Source organism: Heloderma suspectum, chromosome 2, assembly GCF_057233095.1.
Source record: "Heloderma suspectum isolate Gila_16-S chromosome 2, 16-S_ref, whole genome shotgun sequence".
In the NCBI taxonomy this organism is placed as follows: Eukaryota; Metazoa; Chordata; class Lepidosauria; order Squamata; family Helodermatidae; genus Heloderma; species Heloderma suspectum.
Genome location: NC_139459.1, coordinates 323,797,501 through 323,821,756, shown reverse-complemented (window position 1 = coordinate 323,821,756; position 24,256 = coordinate 323,797,501). Strand labels below are relative to the sequence as shown.

At 41.3% G+C, this 24,256-nt stretch overlaps 1 protein-coding gene across 49 annotated transcripts in view; it reads right to left on the bottom strand.

Annotated features, from left to right (window-relative positions):
• The window catches only part of FOXP1 (forkhead box P1), a 724,900-nt gene that overhangs the window by 37,847 nt on the left and 662,797 nt on the right, over positions 1-24,256 (bottom strand). For 31 of the 49 annotated variants that reach the window (XM_084840386.1, XM_084840360.1, XM_084840382.1 and 28 more), the window contains 2 exons: positions 17,770-17,940; positions 15,150-15,233 (listed from right to left, as the gene is read on the bottom strand). In XM_084840386.1, coding sequence (XP_084696512.1) covers positions 15,150-15,233; positions 17,770-17,940 — 255 coding nt within the window. The remainder of the gene's footprint in view (positions 1-15,149; positions 15,234-17,769; positions 17,941-24,256) is intronic. The other 18 variants (XM_084840388.1, XM_084840389.1, XM_084840390.1 and 15 more) reach the window with 1 other exon arrangement.

The window sequence follows — 24,256 nt, the reverse complement described above, 5'->3', positions numbered from 1 at the left end:
AGAAGCTGAGGTTGATCGGTTCTATGAAGACCTCCAACACCTTCTAGAACTAACACCAAAAAAAGATGTCCTCTTCATCATAGGGGACTGGAATGCTAAAGTAGGAAGTCAAGAAATCACCGGGATAACAGGCAAGCATGGCCTTGGTGTACAAAATGAAGCAGGACAAAGGCTAATAGAGTTTTGCCAAGAGAACACGCTGATCATAGCAAACACTCTTTTCCAACAGCACAAGAGGCAACTCTACACATGGACATTACCAGATGGTCAATATCGAAATCAGATTGATTATATCCTTTGCAGCCAAAGATGGAGAAGCGCTATACAGTCAGTAAAAAAAAGGCTTGGAGCTGACTGTGGCTCAGATCATGAGCTTCTTGTTGCAAAATTTTGGCTTAAATTGAAGAACGTCGGGAAAACCACTAAACCATTCAGGTATGACCTCAGTCATATCCCTTATGAATATACAGTGGAGGTGAGGAATAGATTTAAGGGATTAGACCTGATAGACAGAGTGCCTGAGAAACTATGGACGGAGGTCCATAACATTGTTCAGGAGGCCAACATTCCAAAGAAAAAGAAATGCAAGAAAGCCAAGTGGCTGTCTGATGAGGCTTTACAAGTAGCTGAGGAAAGAAGGGAAGCGAAAAGCAAGGGAGAAAGGGGAAGATATATCCAACTGAATGCAGAGTTCCAGAGAATAGCAAGGAGAGACAAGAAGGCCTTCTTAAATGAACAATGCAAAGAAATCGAGGAAAATAATAGAATGGGAAAGACTAGACATCTCTTCAAGAAAATCGGAGATCTCAAGGGAACGTTTTGTGCAAAGACACGCACGATAAAGGACAAAGAAGGCCTAACAGAAGCAGATGAGATTAAGAAGAGGTGGAAAGAATACACAGAAGAACTATACAGGAAAGATTTTAATGTCCCTGATAGCCATGATAGTGCGGTCACTGAACTTGAGCCAGACATCCTAGAGAGTGAAGTCAAGTGGGCCTTAGGAAGCATTAGTAACAACAAAGCTAGTGGAGAGGACAGTATTCCAGATGAGCTAATAAAATCCTAAAAGATGATGCTGTGATCGTTAGGGATGGACGAGAGTCCCTTAGCTTATCCCACAGCTTGCTTCGCGGTGGGGGGGAGGCGCTCTGTCCCTTCCCCGGAAATTCTGGGCAGGGTGGGAGGCGCCCCTTCCCTCCAGCTGAAATTCTGGCCAGGGGGGAGGCGTCCCGTCCCTCCAGCCGCGAATCTTGTCTCCTGCCGGGACGCAAATGGCGGCGGCCGTTTGCGTCCCTGCAGTCAGCCATGATAGGCTACGTAAATCCTTACGTGGCCTATCACGGCTGACTTTGGGGGGGGGGGAAGCGTTACACTTATTTTCGCCGTAGTCTACGTAAATGTTTATGTGGACTACACGTGCCCAAATAAGGAACGCAAATGGCGGCGCCCATCGGCGCCATTTGCGTACGTGCTTTTCCCCCCTCCCCCAAAGTCAGCCGTGATAGGCTACGTAAGGATTTACGGAGTCTATCACGGTGTTTTTTGAAAATCTAGCCATGATAGGCTACGTAAATCTTTACGTAGCCTATCACGTTTGTTGTTGTTGTTGTTTTTTACTGAGAAATGGCGGCGGTGGCAGCCGGTTGGAAGACTGGCCGCTGCCGAAACGCCTCTGGGAGCTGCCAGCACCAGGGACATTCGCGCAAGGTAAGTCCCATCCCGGGGGGGTGGACCGTTTCTCCACCAATTTCGGGGGGGTGAATGCGTTGGCATTCGGCCTCCCGGAAATTCGTGGAGAAATCTCCGACATCCCTAGTGATAGTGCTGCACTCAATATGCCAACAAATTTGGAACACTCAACAGTGGCCACAAGACTGGAAAAGGTCAGTTTACATTCCAATTCCAAAGAAGGGCAACACCAAAGAGTGTTCAAACTCCTGTACAATTGCGCTCATTTCACATGTCAGCAAGGTGATGCTCAAAATCCTACAAGCTAGGCGTCAGCAGTATGCGAACCGAGAACTACCCGAAGTACAAGCTGGGTTTCGAAGAGGCAGAGGAACTAGAGATCAAATCGCCAACATTCGCTGGATCATGGAGAAAGCAAGAGAATTCCAGAAAAACGTCTATTTCTGCTTCACTGACTACACTAAAGCCTTTGATTGTGTGGATCACAACTAACAGTGGCAAATTCTGAAAGAGATGGGGGTACCAGACCACCTTACCTGTCTCCTGAGAAACCTGTACAAGGGTCAAGAAGCAACAGTAAGAACCAGACATGGAACAACCGATTGGTTCCAAATTGGGAAAGGAGTATGACAAGGCTGCATACTGTCACCCTGCTTATTTAACTTATATGTAGAGTACATCACGAGAAACGCCGGGTTGGATGAATCTCAGGTCAGAATTAAGACTGCTGGGAGAATTATCAACAACCTCAGATATGCAGATGATACCACCCTAATGGCAGAAAGCGAAGAGGATCTAAAGAGTCTCTTGTTGAGGGTGAAAGTGGAGAGTGCAAAAGCTGGTTTGAAACTCAACATTAAAAAAACTAAGATCATGGCATCTGGCCCCACCACTTCCTGGCATATGGAAGGGGAAGAAATGGAAGCAGTGACAGATGTTATTTTCTTGGGCTCCAAGATCACTGCAGACGGTGACTGTAGCCATGAAATTAAAAGACGCTTGCTCCTTGGGAGGAAAGCTACGGCAAACCTAGACAGCATAGTAAGAAGCAGAGACATCACCTTGCCGCCAAAGGTCCGTCTAATCAAAGCTATGGTTTTCCCAGTAGTAATGTATGGCTGTGAGAGCTGGACTATAAGGAAGGCTGAGCGCCGAAGTATTGATGCTTTCAAACTGTGGTGCTGGAGAAGGCTCTTACGAGTCCCCTGGACTGCAAGGAGGTCAAATCAGTCAATCCTAAAGGAAATCAACCCTGAGTGCTCATTGGAAGGACAGATACTGAAGCTGAAGCTCCAATATTTTGGCCACCTATTGCGAAGAGAAAACTCTGGAAAAGACCCTGATGCTGGGTAAGACTGAAGGCAAAAGGAGAAGGGGACGGCAGAGGATGAGATGGCTAGATAGCATCACTGATGCAATGAAGATGGACTTGAGCACGCTCCGGGAGAGAGTGCAGGACAGGAAGGCCTGGCGTGCTATGGTCCATGGGGTCACAAAGAGTCGGACATGACTAAACAACATCAACAAGAGCAATGCTCTTCCTCACATCTGGTCACCTTAGGGTCCAGTGAATGTTCTCATATAGTCATGGTAAGGATTGGCATTCAAGTCTCGCAACTATTAATTATTATCCTGATCAGATGAGCTTACTAAACTTCAGGCTTCAAGCAGTTTTAGAACCATTTCTATTCAGGGAAACCTGGAAAATGTAGAACTATAGGAGAAGGGCAAGACACAATATGGATGCCTTTACATTTTCTTCTCTGAGGCTAATAACAGGAGGGGTTGGCATCAGGGTGTCAGTGTGGGTAGAAAGGGTTAAAAACTCTCTCCTGAACCAATCCCTCCCCCCGTGATACTTCTATCAACAGCAAAGACGACATGGGAGATGCATGCAGACATTTTTGAAGTCACACCTAGATTGGCTCTAATACATTAATAACCCCTGAACTCATGAGGCTTATGATCATCCTATGGAGGGCAAGAGGAGCGGCAGAAGTGATCTCTGCCTACCCTGCATTTTTCACTATATGGGCTTTTTTGCCTATCTAGCTGGGGCGTGTTGGAGGGGGAGGGAAGGAGGCTGGGGTAGCTCGTATCCTGGCTTCTCCAGTCTCCTCCCCTCTCTACCCACCGAAACAGTCCCTTTTCTCCCCTCTCTAAGGTTGCTTTTCTGACCTCGGAGAGCAGCCGGTGCAGTTTTTCTGCACCGGTTGCGAGGGGGCAGGCAGATTTCTGACTCCCTTTTCTGAGGTTGCAGAGCTGTCTCCAACCTTGGAGGGGGACTCTGAACAATCCTATGGCTCCTCAGATGCAGTCTAGGAGCTATAGGATTGGTCCCTCTGGCTATAATTGTTGTTGTTCAGTCGTGTCCGACTCTTCGTGACCCCCTGGACCATAGCACGCCAGGCCTTCTTGTCCTCCGCTGTCTCCCGGAGTGTGGCTATAATCCTATACATTAAAGCTGAAGTCTTGCACGCCAGGCCTTCTTGTCCTCCGCTGTCTCCCAGAGTGTGGCTATAATCCTATACATTAAAGCTGAAGTCTTGCACGCACTTAACCTGAGTATACTTCCACTGGACTTTTTTTTAAAAAGTGGTTATGTATAGGATTCCACTGTAAATCTAGCAAAATGGACATACAGTTCCCATCCATGTAGATACCATAAAAGTGTTACCTATAGTAAATTAAAGTACTGAAAGTTAAAAGAACTTATATTAGATCCATAAAAATCCTAACTGAATGGCGCCGACTAATAATCTCAAATAGTTGCTCATTATGCACGTTTCAAGAACTTCCATTGGTATCACCAACCCTTTCTTTTTTTTCCTTGGTAAAAATGATCAGCATTAATTCAAGGCAATTTTCTTAAGAGAATATACTCAAGGGCCTCATGAGACAGAAAAATTTATATTTCTTGCCTTAAGGAATTATTGTGATCAATACTGATTATACTTTTTAAATTTAATCATTCTTTTCCTTGCTATCATTGATATTTTGAGATTTCCACTGAGAATTAATTGACTGCAAACAACTAACTCTTGCCCATAACTTATTATTAATTGTCTTTCTGTAGATGTAACTACAGAACAACACAGTAACACCTCTTACATACATAGCTGAACATTTCACATATAATGAATGCATTTACTTATTTGCAATCTGCCTCAAACACTTGAGATAGGTTAGGTTAGAAAAGCAAATAAATAAGCTATCTACAAGCAATATTCACATACAAAAAAGGACTATATACCATATAATCAGCCCCACCCATGCAGATGTCACAGCACTCAGATCCTCACAGCTACAAGGGCTTTCCAAGTATTCAAAATGATTTAGGGCAAATGAAGGATCATAGGATTGAGGTGAGAGAGAGGGGAAGTGACTCTTAAAACATGGTAACTCAATGAACCTCCATGTTAAAATGCAGTATATCTCTGGAATCCAGATATTAGGGACAAAAAATAAGGGAAGGCTACTTACTCCATGCTCTACTTGTGACCTTCCCAGAAACGCCTGCTGGGTCAGTGTTTGCAAAGCCAGCCCATCTCAAAAGGCAGTATGGACAGCTGTCACAATTCAAGAGGCATCTGTAAAACTCTTGGGGGACTGGGGCAGGATATTTGTCCTCAACCGAGAACCTTGGGACACGTAGGCCTGGGACAGACAACAGGGGTGTTCCACTCCACACCCTATTTCCACCAGTTACGGTCCCCTCTTAGGGCAAAATTAAACATTACATTAACAGCATATTTCCCCAGCTTGCAGGGTATGGCATTTCATACCAAAAGCAGCCGTGGTGGCAGGGGAGATGGATTGGGGCTGCTTCCCGCCCATGTTTTCCAGCTGAACCTCCACCCCCCCCCATGTGTTACTGGCAGCAAAAAACATCTGGGGGGAGTTTCAGCAGGAATTTGAGGACTTGAGGAAAGTGCATAAGATGCTGAGGGAGAAGGAGTCGCAAAAATAATTTTGCACAAAGCAACAACGCAGCATGAACTAGACCTTACTGTTGGAAACAAAAGTTAGACTGGTGGGATCTTTGATCTGATCCAGCAGGCTCTTCTCAGGTTCACATGGCTGAAAAGTAATATGGATATTTTGCTTTCAAAAGCATCATATAGTGACATGAAATGACAGTCGCAGGCTTAAAATTTACCTGTGGCCGTGTTCTCACTTGAACACATGAGGCATATGCTTTCAAATAAGTTGTGTGAAGTGCTGATAGGCTATCTTTGTGATTTTAGTTTTTGTGAACCGCCCAGAGCTTTGGCTATTGGGCGGTATAGAAATAAATAAATAAATCTCTTAAGTCCTTTTATTTAGGAGTGCTGGCTGATTGCACCAATTTTGTTCTGTCCCTCTAGCATCCATCCATCACTTATTATTTAAAACAGCATGGTAACACAATAGTGCAACTGAGAAGTATCACTAAGAAATTAAATCTACTCTATTTTATCTCTGCTCTTAATGTGGGCATTTTTAAACAGCGTGAGCAGATCTGAATCAATTTCCAGTGCTCTTCCATTGCAGAAGCTCAGTAGATTGGCTCTCCTGCTAGAAAAAGCACGGATACGGTTTCATCATTACTGTTCAAACCACTCAATTTCAAACAAGTTCAATTCTGTTTTTACTGTTTAAAAGCTTAAACATTTAATCTGTTTCTACTAGGAAGTTGGGGGGGATGGGGAAAGCCCAAAGGTCAATGTTCTCCAGTTAAATAATTTGAATTGAGTTAAATTTCTTTAGGCTTTACAAGGTAGGTACTACAACTAGAAATAAACACAAAAAGTGAGGAAGAGAAAAGGGAGGGGCGCTGCCTTTAACAGGCTTGACAAATGACACTGCGATTCACACCCACTGCTGGGCTGCCACTAATAAGCTACAGGGGAAGCAGCCAATCTTAGCTAATTACCAGATAAAATTGTATTGTAAGGACTCTAATTAGGAGATGCTTATGGAGGTGATCTAATGATTAAACACCGCATTCGAATGACCCCACCATCAATGTGCAATGGTGCAAGATGTCACCGGAATATTTTGTAGAAACAGTAATTTTATTTCAAGGGGGGAGGCAGTAATATTTGTAATAATGGCTACGAGGTAAACTAATTAAAAGACAGTTCCTAGAGGAAGGCTGTGGCTTTGAGCAGCTGTGGCCGTTCCAAAACAAAGTGCCAAATCTTGACAGAGAAACTGCAGTCAAGTGGAAAATTTCTGCCTGACCTCTACTCTTGCTATTAATTTGCAGGAAAACTAATGACACATATACATATTCCCACAAAATTGTTCTAATTGCTAATTTGCCAAAGGAGCCCAGTTTCCAAATTAAACATGACTGCAGTCTGAGAGGAAAGAGGACGAAGGGGGAAGATGGTGGAAGGTAGAAATCTAGCATAGCTTTGTGTTTCACCTCAAGACAACTGTTGGTAGACAGAACCAACAAGTTAATGAAATGATTATCTTGTTTCCTGATATGGAAGTTTTGTTTTTCAAACTTTTGTTGCATAATGGCATCTCTCCTTTTTCAAGAGGCCCAACCTTTGCAAACCACGATGCCAAAAAAGTAACGGGGAGCAGGAGCAAGAATTTACTCTGAGTACATTTGATAGCATACTGCATTCATTGCCTCAAATTCAGCTATTAATTGTGAAGTGGAGCAGAACTACTGTGTGAATGGTGTTGGTTTTTGTTGCAATTTTAAAATATTAATCTTCATTATAAACTATTAAATCTTAATATCATCATCAATTAACAATGAAAAAAGCCCCATCTAGTTGCTGATTTTGCAGCAGCTAAAGATGATTATGCAGGGCAAAGATCAGAAGGGCTTGGACTGGGAGGGTTTCTTTTGCTGATGGAAATGCCACACCATTTCTCACTGTTTGCATTTTCTATTTGAAACATGTTGCTGCGATTTGAAAAGTTGCTCATAAAGGTGTTTGACATACAAAAAGTTTCCAGTTTGGTGTAATTTATTTTGATGAGGTATTATTTTTTGCTAGAGGGTAACAGGCAAGTCTTAACCCAGGCTTCATTATTGCAGAGTAGTCCCCTGATCCTGGACATGCTAGTGCAAGCTTATTTTGTCCAGTGGAAGAGATAGATGACAGGCTTCGCCACTAGCATTTATGACAATTTACTACTCACTTTTAACACAGTAACGAGCAGATACAGCATTACTGGTATACATTCTGTAAGCATCTCTACTTATTACATTAATAATCACTATAAAATTCAGTACCTGTTTGAAATAGTTGAATTTTCAATCTGAACATGGAAGGTACCTACGCATTATAAACTGATCTTTATATTCAGCCTAAGGACAAATTCTATGTATCTAAAAAATGTGCTATGACCAACAGAAGTCAATCCACATATATACATCAGTTTATTTTTTTGTTTCTGGAACATCTTCAGTGTTGCAATTACAAGAGGGCTTTAAAGAAAACTATGTGAACTATCCTAAAATCTAATGACTATAGTATTTTTCTCACACAGGATTGTAAAAAATTTACTATGGCCAGAATTTCCATTATACACACACCTAATTTTCTCCAAATTCTCATTGTTGCCCTTTTAAGCCTCCATCAATTTGACCTGAAGTCAAATTTCAGGTCCATCAATTTGACCTGAAGTAGTCATTCCAACAACAACAACCCTAACGTTTGAATTTCTTCCAGATCATTTGGAAAAATAAAATTGAAGAAAACTCTTACCGAGGCTGAGGAATTTTTTCCCCTCAGCCTCCTCTCACCATTGCTTCTTAAATCATCAACATTTTTTTTACAAGTCTGTGAACACATTCACATTTGCACACAATACATACATATTTGTCTATTTAAAATGGCTCTCGTTAGGTCTAAATCTGAAGGTAATGCATGCAAACAGTGACAAAAAGCAACAACAGCATACACACCAGGAAATCTGAAACATTTTAAGCAGAAAAATCATGCAAGCTATGCTGAGCCCATCTGTGGTGCTTTAGGGCACTGAGTTCTCTACTGTTGGTGCTACCACCCTGATCATGGTTGAAACAGTTGCTAGACCTCAGGCATTCTGAGTTAAATGGGTACTGATTGCTCGCCACTGAAAGTGGATGCGTATTGGGTCTGTTAGATTTTGTGTGCTTTAACACTTCACCCATGAAAATTTCACATATGAATTTTGAAATATATATATATATATATATATATATATATACACACACATACATACATATATATATCTGCACGCAACACAGGATTTGGCAGGCAGCAATCACTTAGCAGGTGTTGTTATTGGCAGGGATACTAAGGAAACCCAAGTTGAGGAGTGGGACTTAATGAAAAACAGTATATAAAAACAGCTTTTGTGTGTTGCATTTGCAAATCTCTTTTTATTGCTACATATCATTATTTTTCAAACTATAAAATACAGCTACAGCAGCTAAAATGCTCAGTCATTACCTCACAGTTAAAAGGCTATTTTTTAATGCTTTGTTTTTACAGTTGCTAAAAACAGGATTTCAAAACAATCCTAATTGCTGTGGTTAGGGTAAAGGAAAATACATAAAAAATAGCCAACAGTTATGTCAGCTCCATAAAGACGGATGTACTGCCAGGTATGCAAAAAACACTTTTGAGTAAAAGAAAGAATACATTCCTTCTCTTCTTCCTGAGAAGCAATTTGTACCTATGTAGTGCCATCTAAAAGCACACTGGGCCTTGGTTTCCCTCGGTCATCTCAACCTCACATATGAATGGAAAAAATGTTGTATTATATTAGAATATAAATACTTCCAAGCTCCGTCATAAGCAAAAATTTTACAGAGCAAGTAATTTACAGAAAAATATTAATTTATTTCTTTGTTATCAATTTTATTTCTTTGATAATATTGGGTAATAGCTGGATGCAGTATAAAGACACTCTACAGCCACCTTTTGAAGTGAATGTTTAAAAACAGATACAGATACTCTCCAGCCCCTTACACTTGTTTCTACTACTGAAATGCCTCAAAACAGGACTGACCAGAACAGCAGACATTTTAAGATGGCCTTGCATAAATCATGAAATAAATGTCTTAAGCATTCTTCCCAATTAACAAACGATTGATCATCTGAGGACATGTGCCCTCATTCCCAGTCTCAAAAGAACAAGCAGACCAACAGCAAACAGAGGTACACAAGACTACAGGGCTCTTGCAGTGCTTTAAAATTCACTGAATTCTTGCCCAGTCTATCAACACAACAAAAAAGTGGAGAAGCAGATAGTCTCCACCTCATGACCCAGTCAGGATATGAACACAAGGTAGGCTGTGTAGAAGAGATCAGGAAGGACGCTCCACTCACCATGGTCCTAAAGACATGAAAAGAACTATTGTTTTAAACCTGAGCAATAGTCCTTGAAGCCTAGAATAATGTCACCTGCAGTGGCTTGTATAGGAACCCTTAGAGCAGTCACAGATAAAAGGTTTGGGGCCATTCGCATTGCCAGTACAACTTGGCTAAGACTAAATAGTTGTCTTACACATATTTTTGGCTGTTGACCTTCACACCAACCAGTGACTGAATTTCACAAGAAAATGAAGATTTCTGAACAATAAGACTTTGCACATACTGCTAGCTGCCTGCTGCAATTTAATTTTGTACCCAGTTCGGGAAAATTTGGATTTGTTCCCCCACCCCACCGCAGACCTAAAAAAATGGTATGCATGCCAATGCTTCTCCTTGGTACTTGCTTCCACAACGAACACATTTTTAATGCATAGTCTTCTTTTCTGCATCTTGGCAAATGCCTTGTGTATACATATGCGCGTGTGTGCGCGCGCGCACACACACACACACACACACACATGAAACATCTGTTGATAAAGTAAAATGCTTTCCTTAAACACTTCTTGGAATTCCATTCACTTCAGCAGGACCTTAAGCAAGTGGCTGATATATGATAGCTAAGAAACGTGCAGGCACTCCAACACACTGGTAAGAGATCACTTATTTTAAGGAGATAATCTCATACATGCTTCTTCCTGTGATTATATCTGACAAGTTGCTGCTCTCTGTGGTTGGGTGGATTCCTGATTCATTGTGCAGCCCTGGGAACTGATCAAAGAGTTCAGGAAAATATGGTGCTAATTTATATAGTAGACAAGGCTAACACTTGACCAATGAGAAACATCAATGGCAACCAAATGATATTCAGCTGAGGCATATATTGTACAACAAGCTGGTTATATAAGCATTACAAGCTTTTCCAGTTTTATCTCTCTCATAAACTCCCCACTCAGTCATTAAGAAGCTGCAATTCTGAATCCCAGTTTTATTACTTTGTTTGGATCAGCTATGAGTTTCTCCTTTAAAATGGACCAAAAATATTAAAGCTAACATATACCTTGCATCAGTTATGGGGAGAAAGGAAAAATTAATTACTGGGTGTAAAGAATACTTTGCACTGCAGTACTGGTCATCAGATCACTTCTAGCAAAAGTTCTATCCTACTGAGTTGAAAGGTCCAAGGTCTAGCATAGACTCTGTGATGCCTGTGCTATTTTTCCTTCTCACAGGGAAAGCACAATATGCAAAACACTATATTCCTACATTTTATAATTAATTTTCAAATGCTTCACCTATACATATTTTAATAATTTCTGATTTATCTGATGGTATCTATAATAAAATTTTCTATATTTCAATAAATGAAAAGAAGGCTGTTTCAATCCAACAACAGAGTGTCACACAATATAGGCCTGTCAGGCACCAATTTTTACTTCTAACATGTAAGTTAAAGGATAAGGAATTTATAATGCTGCCTGTGAATGAAACCACTTTTCATACACAAATGTGATCTTTTTTTTTCTCAAAGGGTAATACAACAGTACATTTACATAAACTAATCCAAACAATCTATGTATTTGACAATGGCAAACCTCACACAGACTGCCTATTGTTGGTTTACATCTTGGAGTTCTTTATGTTGGCTTGTAACACTGCTCTAGCTGTCAAAGGTTTGACTTGGACTCTAAATAAATGGTTATACAAGTGCTGTGCAGCGATATTGGACTTCTTTGGAAAAGAAAACCTGCTGTGTATGAATTCAAAAGCTATTAATTTTTCAGTCAAAAATATTCATGCCTATTTCTTTTAATAGAGAAACACTGTGCTGAGCAACTGAGAGATAATGTTGACTAGTGGTACAGAATTTTCAATAGAGCAGTTAAAAATAAATTTAGTGGGAGGTCCCCACCAAAGCTATAATTTTCCAGAATGTAAAACATTTTTAATACTAATCAAGACAGTGCATCCTCCCTCCCCTTTTCCCTAGATCAGTTTTACTTTTCCTACAGTTTCTTCCTGTTTATTGGCTGTGTAGCTGTACTCATTATGACAACCCAAACTGGTATTCCTGGAGCTCCCAGATTTTCAATAGTGAATTACTGGTCAACTGGCTGAACACGGCATGTAATCTTGCAATTACCTTCTTACAGATCAGCGTGGGGAGCCTGTAGCCTTTCAAATGTTGTAATCTAAAAATTCACATCATCTCTGACCACTGGCCATCCTAGGGGTGATGGGAGCTGGAGTTCAATCATATCTGCGGGGGGGGGGGGGCGCTCAGGTTCCTCACTCCTGCTATAATACTTCAAGGTGGGGGGGAACAACACTTATCTGGATGTTCATTCAAAGAGCTCTCAAAGTGCCTCTCCTCTACATACTACAGCATAACCTGCCTTTTTAGCAGTGAAATTCTGCTTTGAAGGTTCACATTTAGTATGTGCTGGGGATGCTCAGCTAGAGAGTGGTGGAGAACAACCTATATTCTTGCTTGATGTCGCATCTACAGTGTCTGCAGAACCCCTACCACTTTGTAGAGAAGAGAGAGGGGTGGGTGGCTTGGGAATGGGTCAAAGGAAAGGAAAAAATAAACCAACTAAACTATTTCATATGAACTGGGCTGTAGCGAGAGCTCCAGGTGCTTGGGACACAGGGAACTACCAAGTTTTCTTCAAGCACTTCCCTGTCTATCATATGCACATTGTTTAGTGTTTTTGAGAATAAGGGAATTAAAAAAAAAAACAATGTCAAGGAAAGGAAAGGAAGGAAATTACACAGAGGCTGTATAGAAGAGAAGGAATATCTCAGCTACACATTATCATTCGAGAACTATTACACTGTTTACACCATTAAAAAAAATCTATTTTGCACAAAATCCCTTAACAAGACAGATCAAGAGACTAAAAGGGATCAGGGATTCTCATAAATGTTTGATCTTGCATTAAAAAATAGTTAATCTGTCAAAATCAGACTGGCACATCCAAAAATGACAGAGGGAAATATAGCATTTTCTTAAATGCAAGGTGCATTTATTTTACTCCTGTCCTCAAAATGCTTTAAAATTCCTAATTGCTTCACATCTTTATTCCAAATTGAGGGAGTGATTTGCTTCTTGATTTTAAGATTTGTAAGGTTTAAAGGTACACTGCCTTTATTTGATTTTACTTTGAGTTGTGTGAAAATTAATCGAGCGTTAACAATCTATAGTTAGTACGAGCAGCTTTAATCAATATGCAATGATGCAGCATAATAGCGAAGTATTGGTTTACCTGTTTTGGTTTTCCTTTCTACTGTAAATAAACTATACACACACCCATATATGTATGACTGATGGTGACAGAACTAAAAAGGAGTCAGGCTGTTAACTCAGTGAATATGGTAGCCTGCCTAGGTGCAGTTTGTAGAGAAAAATTAATGTCCGAAACAGAACACATTACAGAGATAGATAACATAAAATAATTAGAACACTACACCTCTGTTTTCCTAGAAAATAGTTTGTTTTTTTTAGGTTCCCTCGAAAATAAATAGCTGTGGAAGGGGAAAGAGGGCCTAGTAGGAGGGGAAAGGCCTTCTAAATTAGGAACAAATAGTTAAGGTTTGTAAGTATAGACCATTTCCCTCCTTTTTTAATAGTAGACTTTTGCATATTCAAAAACTCATGTCGTCCCTTAATTTTCTTTTCACCAACATTGTATTCACATAAATAGAGTTGCATACTTCTGGAGAACCTATTTAGGAACAAGTGCTTCCGTGCTGTTCACAATTACCACTTTTTTCTATGAAAGGAAGATCATGTTCACTAAGTCATAGGAAGGCATTCCAGAGTTATCCAAGAATCTGCTTTTAAGACAGCAAGGAATTATTCTCCCTATAGTGGACAGACACACCATGTGAAGGGATGGGGAGTGTTCTACTCTGCTGATATCCTTGTGAACAGTTCAGGACTTCCTTTTTAAAAAGAGTATATACTTCTCTGCCTTTAGCACTTCAGCTCCTTCCTCAGTGAAAAAGAAGAGACATTAAAGCACGCAAAGATTTTGTTAAGCCCAAGAAACTTCCCTAGCTAAACAAACCGTATTCCTTCAAGCATTCCCTTATGGCATGAATTCCAAACCCATTTATCATCTAGAATATTATACACACTACATAAATATTAAATGATCATCTCTATTACTACATCTTTGCTCGTATTGTATCCTGCTTAAAAATATGGATTTTAAAAGGTAGGGATGGCATTCCAGCAATAGGGATGGATGAATCTGTGAGCTTTGCTTTCTCCTGCATTCAAATGTTTAAAGTCTCAAGTTCTTTCCATCTCGAATATGAACAAAATTGGTTCATATTCGCATTTTGATAAATTCTTATAAAAAAATGAACTGAAATTCCCTATTCAGTAGTTGACTGAGCAAGTGTTGTGGTACATCCCTCACAAAATCTATTTAATCCTGGCAGAGCTTTTCATTTATTTTATGCATATAAATTATCCTATCCAGTAAGATTTAGGCTGCAGTCCTACAGCGTAAGCAGGCATCCCTCTAGGGGTCAGTAATGACCCAGTGCTTGCACAGGAGGAACCTTTCCTTTCCTATCCTATACTATACACATTTACTGAGAGGTTCCATTAAGCTCAGTGGGACTTCCAACTGAGTAGACATTGGGATGTATAGTGCAATCCTATACCTGTTTACTCACATTTAAGTCCCATTAAGTTTAATGTGGCCTACTCCCAGGTAAGTGGGAAAAGACTGCAGCTAAAATAATAGGGGAGGAAACGGCTTACTTAGGCAGTTTTTTTGTAAAACAACCACAAAATCAAATGAAATACATACACACACCATATACTTCTGGACTGCATCTGATAAAATGCACTTTAGTCCATAAAAGTGTACGCCATAATAAATTTGTTAGCCTTTAAGGTGCCACAGGACTCTGTTATTTTCCTGCAACACAGACTAACACAGCTACCCCTCTAGAAAATACTTCCTCACTGTTACTATTCCGAGCCTAGCAATGAAGGACATACTCATCTGATCACTTTGATGTTTTGTTTTGTTTTTAAATAGCCTGCACTTATATTATGCTCTCAGGTAGAGAAACAGCAATGGGCTATTGCGAAGTTTTATTTTTTCGGTACTGGACACTTACAGGCTGAGGGGTAGCTTTTGGTTCAGTTGACTTCACATGCAGGTGTGTCATCATAGCTTGCAGGCGCTCTTTGTCTTTTGCAAGCTGAATAGGAAAGAAAATGTTAAAAGTTACTTTTGTAACAAAATACAGAACTGTACTTCTCTAATTAAACCCTGGCACTGTAGCTGGCATATGACGAAAACACACACACTAAAATTGCTTCTTGGTGGTTTGGAAATGCTATATGACACCCCTACTTTTTTTTTATACACGAAACGAAACTCTTGATGCTGTGGGTATCAGCTTTTTACAAAGCAAAATGCATCAGCTGTTGACTGAAGCAGCCCTAGACCTGCCGGCACCAATGGGTTCACTGCAGCACCAACCGCTAAAAGAAGTTAATCGTATTTACCAACCAACCCTACCAAAATTTATGGTCAGGAGGGCAAAGCATGAAGGGAAAATTAGGTGGCTAAAAGAAGTACCCTTTTTCTTGATTATTGTTTAAAATAAATGTAGAAAAATTCCCTTCATCCATAACCTTTTTTTCCATACATACCGCCCCGCCTTTGTGAGGCTGAAACGAACGCTGTTATAATGAAATGCTCTAGAAAAAAGCAGTTACGGAAGGTGCACCAAACACTTGTTATTTCTTAGAACAGGAAACAGAAAAGCCGTAACTTTTCTGGGGGGAAAAAGTAGGAGGAGTAGGCTTCCCTTTTCTCATTTGTGTGTAGCCAACAGGATGTTATGAGATTTATCTTTTAGTGTCGATTGGATGCTACTCATACCAAAAATGATTTGAAACTCATAATTCAAGTACTGCTTGGGCCCCATGTGTTACAATAAGTGTTGCTGGACTGCCTGTATTCTAAGCTTTCCACTCAGGTTATGAAACACCTGGGCAGACTTATCTAAATTAAAGATATACCATTTTCAAGAGTTTGCACAACAATTTTCTTTCTTTTTTAAATCCATACTTTTTGAAATAAATAGCGAAAACAAATAAAACATTAATCTTAAAAACAGCAGAATAAATCAATTAGCAAAGGCACACAGAAAAAAAATAAGATTTTAATGTTTACAGGGAGGAAGCTTTTCACACTTCACAGAAAACCTCTGAGGCTGTAACAAAAAAGCCTCCACACATCAGCAGGGCTGGCATTATTAGTAACTTCCATTTAAATATTTGTCCAGACTAAACTTTCATTCAGAAAGTTTCTAGCCGTCATTGTTTAAGAGAAAGCTAGAGAAATGTTGATGTCCTAGTAACTATGCAGGAAGCAATATGTCCACACAAAAGCCTTGCACTTAGAACAGGAGTGAATAACCTATGGCCTTCCAGATGTTGTTGGAATCCCATCAGCCCCAGTCAGTATGGGCAATAATCAAGGATGCTGGGAGTTGTAGTCCAACATCTGGACTACAACATCCTGCACTAGACCATTGGAATATTTTTTAATATGTCCTAGGCACATACTTGTGTGTGTGTGTTTTGCTACAGTTTTTTTTTAGTTATGCATACAGGAGTGTGTGTGTATGTGACAGGGAGAGAGAGAGAGAGAGAGAGAGAGAGAGAGAGAGAGGACTGTTCCATGAATACAAGTTGCAGCATGATGGCCACAGGAAACATTATCATGTAGAACAAGGGAGGGGAACTTCTTTCAGCGGGGGGCCAAATTCAATTTTGGAGAAGCTCTCGGGGGCTACATTCCAGTGGTGGGTGGACCAATGGCAAAGGGGGCAGGGCCAAAGCCAAAGCAGCAAGGCCAAAAATGCAAAACCTTCTAGAATGGGGGAAAACTGCAAAAAAGATGGGACACCACCAAACAATCAATGGTTCGGGGAAAGGGGGTGGGGTCAGGGGAAGGATGTTTGGTCTCCTGGGGAACTCCGGAGGGCTGGATTGGGATCCCAGGAGCACTGGATTTGCCCTTTGGGCCTGAGGCTCCCAACCTCTGATGCAGAGTTTGCTTCTTGTGCTTAGCCACTTGTATGAAATGTCGCGCCAAAACACTCCAGCTATGTTCACCATGGTAGTGCAAACTGCCAGAATATTTACAGGCCTGCACAGCCTCCCCTATGTGGAAGTGAGCCCTCTACATTGCCTGTACTCCCCCAAGGAAAGCAATTTTTGGCTAAGTAAAAATAAGGGGTCAGGGAGATGCCGGGGCAGGACATAAAGGCTATTTGTGCTCAGTGTGGCGCAGAGTGGTAGGCGGCAGTATTGCAACCGAAACTCTCCCCACAACCTGAGTTCGATCCAAGTGGAAGCCGGGTCTTGGGTAGCTGGCTCAGGTCAACTCAGCCTTCCATCCTTCCGAGGTTGGTAAAGTGAGTACCCAGCTTGCTGGGGGAAAGGTAGTCATGACTGGGGAAGGCAATGGCAAACCACCCCACTATAGTCTGCAAAGAAAATGCCAGCGTAAGCAGCGTCCCTCTAGGGGTCAGTAATGACCCGGTGCTTGCCCCGGAGGAACCTTTCCTTTTTTCAGCTCAAACGGGGCTAGGCCCAACTTGAAATGGCTCCCAGTGTTCTTAAGCCAGGGGTTTTGAGCTCCCCCCCAGTGAATCCCTGTACTATTTATTTATTTAGATGGATATCTACTCCGCCCTTCAATACCCTAGGGTGGCTTACAAAGCTTATTATTTGTGGCAATAGGTCAATGAAGGAGTAAACCATCATCTGCATCCATTGTTCTGCTCTTATGGGAGTGCCACCTTCCCTGACGTTGAGAAACGACCAAATGGGAAGGTTCTTCATAGCCCCTTCCGCCACTGCCTCTGCCCCTTGGTTGCTATAAAATGCCTGTTGGAAATAACACAAATGAGGTATGCTAATTTAGTCTGCCCAATTCTGTATATTACTGATATTCATATATACAATTAATTTAATATGCAAATCATGCGAGCTGGATTTCTGGGGTTAAATGTGGCCAGTTTAGGCAACATGAAAGGTAACATCCACTCAGCCCATCCCAGTACTGGGCTCCACCCAGGTCCCCTTGCTTATGCAGGTTTGGATAGTCCATCAGCACACTAAATACTGAATAATATGATTTTAAATTTACATCCTCCTTCTTAACCCCATTTTTTTTAAATGCATATATTTCTGCTGGTGACAATGTTGTAAAACACACATAAAAGAAACCCCATCCTATAATTAGAGGGACACACTGTAATAGTGTGATGCAATTTAATCCTACTTAATTATTCCCCCAGTTTCACCCCATTGCCATTCTAAGTCCTGTCATCACATGCAATATAAAAAATCCACTCTTTTATTTCTGCTGTTAACTTTCTATTCTAGTAACTAATAGATGGATTAAATGCAAAATATATTTCAGGAGCACAGGTAATCAGATGTTTAGAGTAAAGAATCTGAATCTGAAACATAAGAAAGCCTTCTAGTTTCAAAGCAGGGAACAAAAAAGTAAAATATCAGTGGATTCTTAAGGCTGCTTTTCCGCAGGTCGGAAACCACTACCAGTATGAACCCATAACTCCATTAGCAACTCCCTGCAGTTCAGTTAGATCATTCAAAAGAAGTCACAAGGGCTTGCTAGGCCATGGTAAGAGAGCAAGCTCTCATCAGCATGGCACCAAAAAGGGCTCCAAAGGTCTGGAAGTGGTAGCCGCTAATGGTTTTGTAAGGAAAAAATACACTTGCTTACTATCCATGTGCATTGAGTAAATAGTGTATGGCACCCTCACAGAAGCACACACATTTGCAGGTTGTGGCTAACCTGCAACTCACAGAGCCAATCTTCAGGAGTATCCACACATGAATGGTTTGTTATAGGGATTCCCACATCACCATATTCATTATACTCTGTCTAACCAATGTTATTAATATGCATGTGTCTATTTTGCAAAGATTCCACGTGCTGGTAAGCTACTGTGCTGATGCTCTCCAAAATGTGTAGCTAGCCACAGCCCAAGAGGTACATTTTCTCTTACATTATAGTGAAGAGGTTTTTGTCTGTTTGTCACACTTTCTTCTTCCTCTATAAGAATCAGCTCCATGAAGGGGAGAAGGGGATTTTTATTTATTTATTTACTGAAGAAAAAGTATATACCACTTTTCTTTTTTAAAAAACTCCCACAGTGGTTCACAAAATGAAATCATAACAAAATGCAAAAAAACAACTAAAAACAGTAAAATATCTCATTAAAATAACCAGGGATAGCTGGCAATGCTACCAGTCAGGACAATGCCCGGGCAAGCAAATACTTTGATTATCAGCAGAAACACTCCACACCTGCAGTGGAGAAGGCCCTCATCCACATCACAATTACATGAACATCAGCAGGCCATGGTACAGAAAACAAGGCCACCTGTATAGGGCAGTCTATATGGGAGAAGGCAATCTCTAAGATAATCTGGGCTGGAGCTGTTTAGGCCATTATAAACCATTAATACTACCTTGAACATGGCTTGGCAGCTAATTGGCAGCCAATGTAAAACTTTCAGTACAGGACTCATATATATGTGGCAGGACACTCCATTGCGCAATCTAGCTGCCACATTCTGCACTAGCTACAGCTTCCAAACTAGTCTCAAGGGCAGCCCCATATAACACACATTACAACAGTCTAATCTAGAGGTATGGATCACTGTAGCCAGGCTCTGTCCAGAAATGATCTCTCTGTCCAGAAATGATCATAGCCGTCATGCCAGCTGAAGCTGGGAATAGGCGTTCTTTGCCACTGAGGCAACTTGGTGCCTCTGGGTCCAGAGAAGGCTTTTTCAGGAGTGGTCACAACCACCTCTTTAAAAGTGGCCTGCACTACTCCGTTGTGTAAAGATGTATTAATCACTCCCAAGACCCACTTAGTCAACAGCAGCCCCCATGGATGTCATGGAGTCCATGAAGTCCCAAGCCAGATCACTCAAGGCAACCTCAGTGTAGATGTTGAAATATCCCAGAACAATTGACCTGGGGGGTCTCCAACACTATGCCTGAGACAACCTCAGCCAGCTTGGGCAGGGAAGTTGTTGGGCAGCAAGGTGAAGGGTACACCACCAGCAATCCCCATCTGTCTCTCTGACCCAATATTAGGTGCAGGCCCTCAAAGCCTGCCCCATGGTGGAGGGGTTTCCCGGTGAGCAAGGTAGAAATTCCATGAACCACATCAACTCCTTCTTCCTCACCTTTCTCAGATACATGACCATAGCCATGCAGGGCATCTGAGACTATTTCATCATGGACAGAGTTGCAAAGATGTGAGATGTGCTGGTCAGACGTGGGCCTCACAGGTTTGGGAACATAGTTTTGCCATATAGCAAGTCAGATCATCTAACTCAGTATTGACTGGAAGTAGCTCTCCAGGGTTTCAGACAATTTTTCCAGCCCAACCTGGAAATATCAGGGACTGAACCTGGGATATTTTGCATGCAAAACATGTGCTCTCCTACTGCAGTACAGTTCTTCTCCTTTGGGCACATCCAGGGTAAACGAGACTCTGGAAGGACTGATCAAGGACAGGGAATACAGCTCAGTGGCAGGGCACATACATTATATGCAGAAGGTTCAATCCTTGGTATCTCCAGTTAAACACATCAGATAGTATATACAGGTCTGATGGATGCAAGTCTGGCCCCTGCTTGCCCAGTTACAATGGATATTTTTCAGTTTGTACAGCCCGAAGTTGTGGACAGGATCCTTGGCGCAGTGAGGCCTATCACTTGTATGCTGGACCCTCACTCTTCCTGGCTTATAAAAGCAGTAGGGCAGCATTCGGGGGGGGGAGTGCCTGAGTGGGTAAGACTACTGGCAAATGACTCTCCTTGGCAAAGTGTGATTGCGTCTTGCCTAAAAGAGGAGGTGGCAAGACCTTTGTTTTAAAAAAACCTTCCCTGAACCCAAATGTATTGGATAATTTCTGTCTGGTCTCTAATGTTCCATTCTTGGGCAGGGTGCTGGACTGTGTGGTGGCTTCTCAGCTCCAGGGATTTCTGGATGATATAGATTATCAAACTGGGACATGAGTGTGAGAAAAGGAACGTAGCGTCATTTTCTTGTACTTTATACATCAAATCCAATCTCTTAGATGTGGGAGCCATCGAAGACCAGGTTTGTTTCACTGTCTGAAGAACAGTCGGCAAGAACGGGATTGATACTGGTACCAAGGACTACACTACATCAAAGACCGGACCCTAGACTTTCTCCGTTGGTTGCTGCACCTCTACTCCCAAAGTCTGCGCCATTCATAGGACTTGTTCTGAAAAATGGCGCAAATCCTCCAAAGGAGAAGCCCTATCCCGGGTACCCACCACATCATCCAGAGATGAAATAGACTCTCGGATGGAGGAATAAGAAGAATCAGATTGATAATTCACTGAGTCCTTAGATAACTGTCTGCTTCATAGCCTTTACTTGTCCACTCTGATCCTGGACAGGTGGGGGTGGCAAGGTGCAACTTGGAGGAGCTCGCTCAGTGTTGTCTTTAGCTAGCTGCAATGAGGTTGAACGCGGACGTACTAGAGGTGGCTGCTGAAACACCTCAATATCTAAAGGATGTGAAATCGAAGCTGATGGGCGCTATCTGTATAGAGGAGAGGCTGCTCCTAAATATTTCGCACAATCATAGCACAGATCATAATCTCTTTTGAGTGACCAGTCATCACAGTGATATGCCCTTGGAGGAGGCACAGACCAGCCTGAGTATCGATCCCACTCCCACTGACGGGAACCATGTCTACTATGATATTTTTCATTGTAATGGTGAAGAGGTGAATGGAACTATGAGGCATGACCTCCCTGAACTGTTGAAGGTGGTGGTCTTCCATACCGAGAAGCTTGCAGTCCTCAATCATAGCATTGTAATCCTGGAGATTGAGATCAACGGTCCTGAGGGCTGAGGTTGGGTCAAACGGGGGAAAGATCTTTAATCTCCCCTCCTGAAACTGTAGATGGAGGGTCCAACAGTGTGGTGGCAGTTGGTACCGAAGGCAATGTTGGAATCAGCGAGTTCAGAAGAGGTTGGGTAAGAGGAATCCCCGACTCTCATTATCTTGGAGGAGTCTCTTTAACCTTCTTTTCCCTCTTTTTCTTAGGCACAGCCTCCACCACTGGCTTAGTGCGCTTGGCCTATTTGGACATTTTCTTAGCCACCAAAACTACCAGCGAATGGCCAGGACTGGTGGGTCTGCTCTCTCCACTTCTGAGGAGGATTGCGGTGGAGAGGCTAATTCAGATCTCAGCGTCTTCTTAGGTCCTGAAGCTCCTGAATGAGCTTTGGACTTCTGATTGTCCACCGCTTGAAGAGCTTTTTGCCACAAAATCGCCTTCAATCTATTGGAACGATTTTTCCGAGCTTGCTTGGAAAAAGATTGACAATGGTGGCAAGTTTCGATGATGTGAGCCTCCCCAAGACAAAGAAGGCATAAAAAGTGACCATCAGACGGTGGCAATTTACTGCCACAGCGGATGCACTTTCTGAAGGGGGCCTTCAGTGCCATACGCCAAGAGATGAAGGGTAACTATTCTAAGCTACTTTTTTTTTTTTTTAAGACAAATCAGAGCAAGAAAAAAACAAAGAGAAAAAAGCAAAGAATGAAGATAAACCTCAGCATTAAAGCCCTAACTAGACAGATGAAGTTCCCGGAGACGCAAGTGTAACGGCGGTCGAAAAGGAACTGAGGAGATCAGTGGGAACCTACTAGGACATGCGCAGTGGGATGGTGGGGGAGGGTTCCCACCAAAAAACAGCATTTCTCAGCTATGGAAGTTTCCTGAGTAGAGGCTCTGCACAGGGAGAGGTGTATATAAGGCTGAGGCTTGCTCCTAAACACTCCCTGGGTACCATCATGGGAGGAAAGTTTTTTCAAAGTCCTTAAGACAGGGAATTGTCTACCCAAAGAACTCCTGACAGACTGAGCACTTTAGATTGTGTGGCTTCTTGAAAACTTCCAAGGATGGAGATTCTACAGCCTCTATGGGCAGTTATTCTACTGCTGAAAAACTTGTATTTGGGGGCTTTTTCATACTGGATGAATTAACTTCTCTCAAGTTGCACTGAGGGCAAGCATTTACTTGATGGATAATCTCTTCTGAGCTTACCAATAAAATTCCAATTGTATTTAGCAGCAAAGAAAACCTATTCCTAACTGCATAACATTTTTCATATGTGTCTTGCTGAAGTTTACCATTCCTGTGTGCTTGATTTTCTCACAGAAGTTGTATTAAAATATTGTTAATAATAGTAAGGAGGGCATCAGGACCACAGTTTTACAGAAAGTAAAATTTAGGAGGATATCTGAACAAAAAGTGTCTAATTTGTGAGATAAAAAGATAAAAGGGTTTTTTTTTTAAAGTAAGACATGATTATCAGGAAAAAAGTAACAACAGAAAGTTTAAGTTGTGTTTTTGCTGATTTTTCTCTATAACTATTTGAAACTATAAATGACTAACTCGGTAAAATTCCAAATGTAATTATCTTCTGTACTTAGCCCACGGCTTTCCATATATCTCTACATTACCATCTTGCATACAAAATAGGGTGGATTTTTTTTATTTTTTTTTAGGAATGGTAACTATATAATGTACAATATTGTTTTAATTTGTCTTCTTCGGCTACCCTTTTGCCTCCTCTATTACACACAAAGAAAGTCAACTCGCGAAGAGCAGTAAGGCATAGACAGACAGGGTTTGGAAGCATTCTGAAATACACTTTTTATAGGGGCTGTGGTAATACTATAATGGCACATCTTTTTAACCTCTAAGTTTCTCCCATTAGAAACTGATTATATGTAAATCTAAATCAGTTTCAACATAAAGAAATTGATACATATCAGAATTTAAAAATATATGTAATAAAATATAAAGAAACAATTTTCTAGGTTGATGAGTAAGATGATCTCCAATCTAATCTTGGGCAAATTTTGAAAACCAACTTTGCCTGTTTCCCTGATTATGCCAGTTCTATACAGTAGAATAAAACGTACACATCCTTAACCAAAACCAAAATGTAAGTGTAAAATGCATTAAACATATACTGATAAATGCAAATATTAGGGCATTCAAACTTCTAATTTCTTTTCAACCTATAGTAAGGAGGAAGCCAAGCTGCAATTTCTACAGCAGCTTTTAAAAATTGTTCTAGGTAAGTTTTGAAAGCTC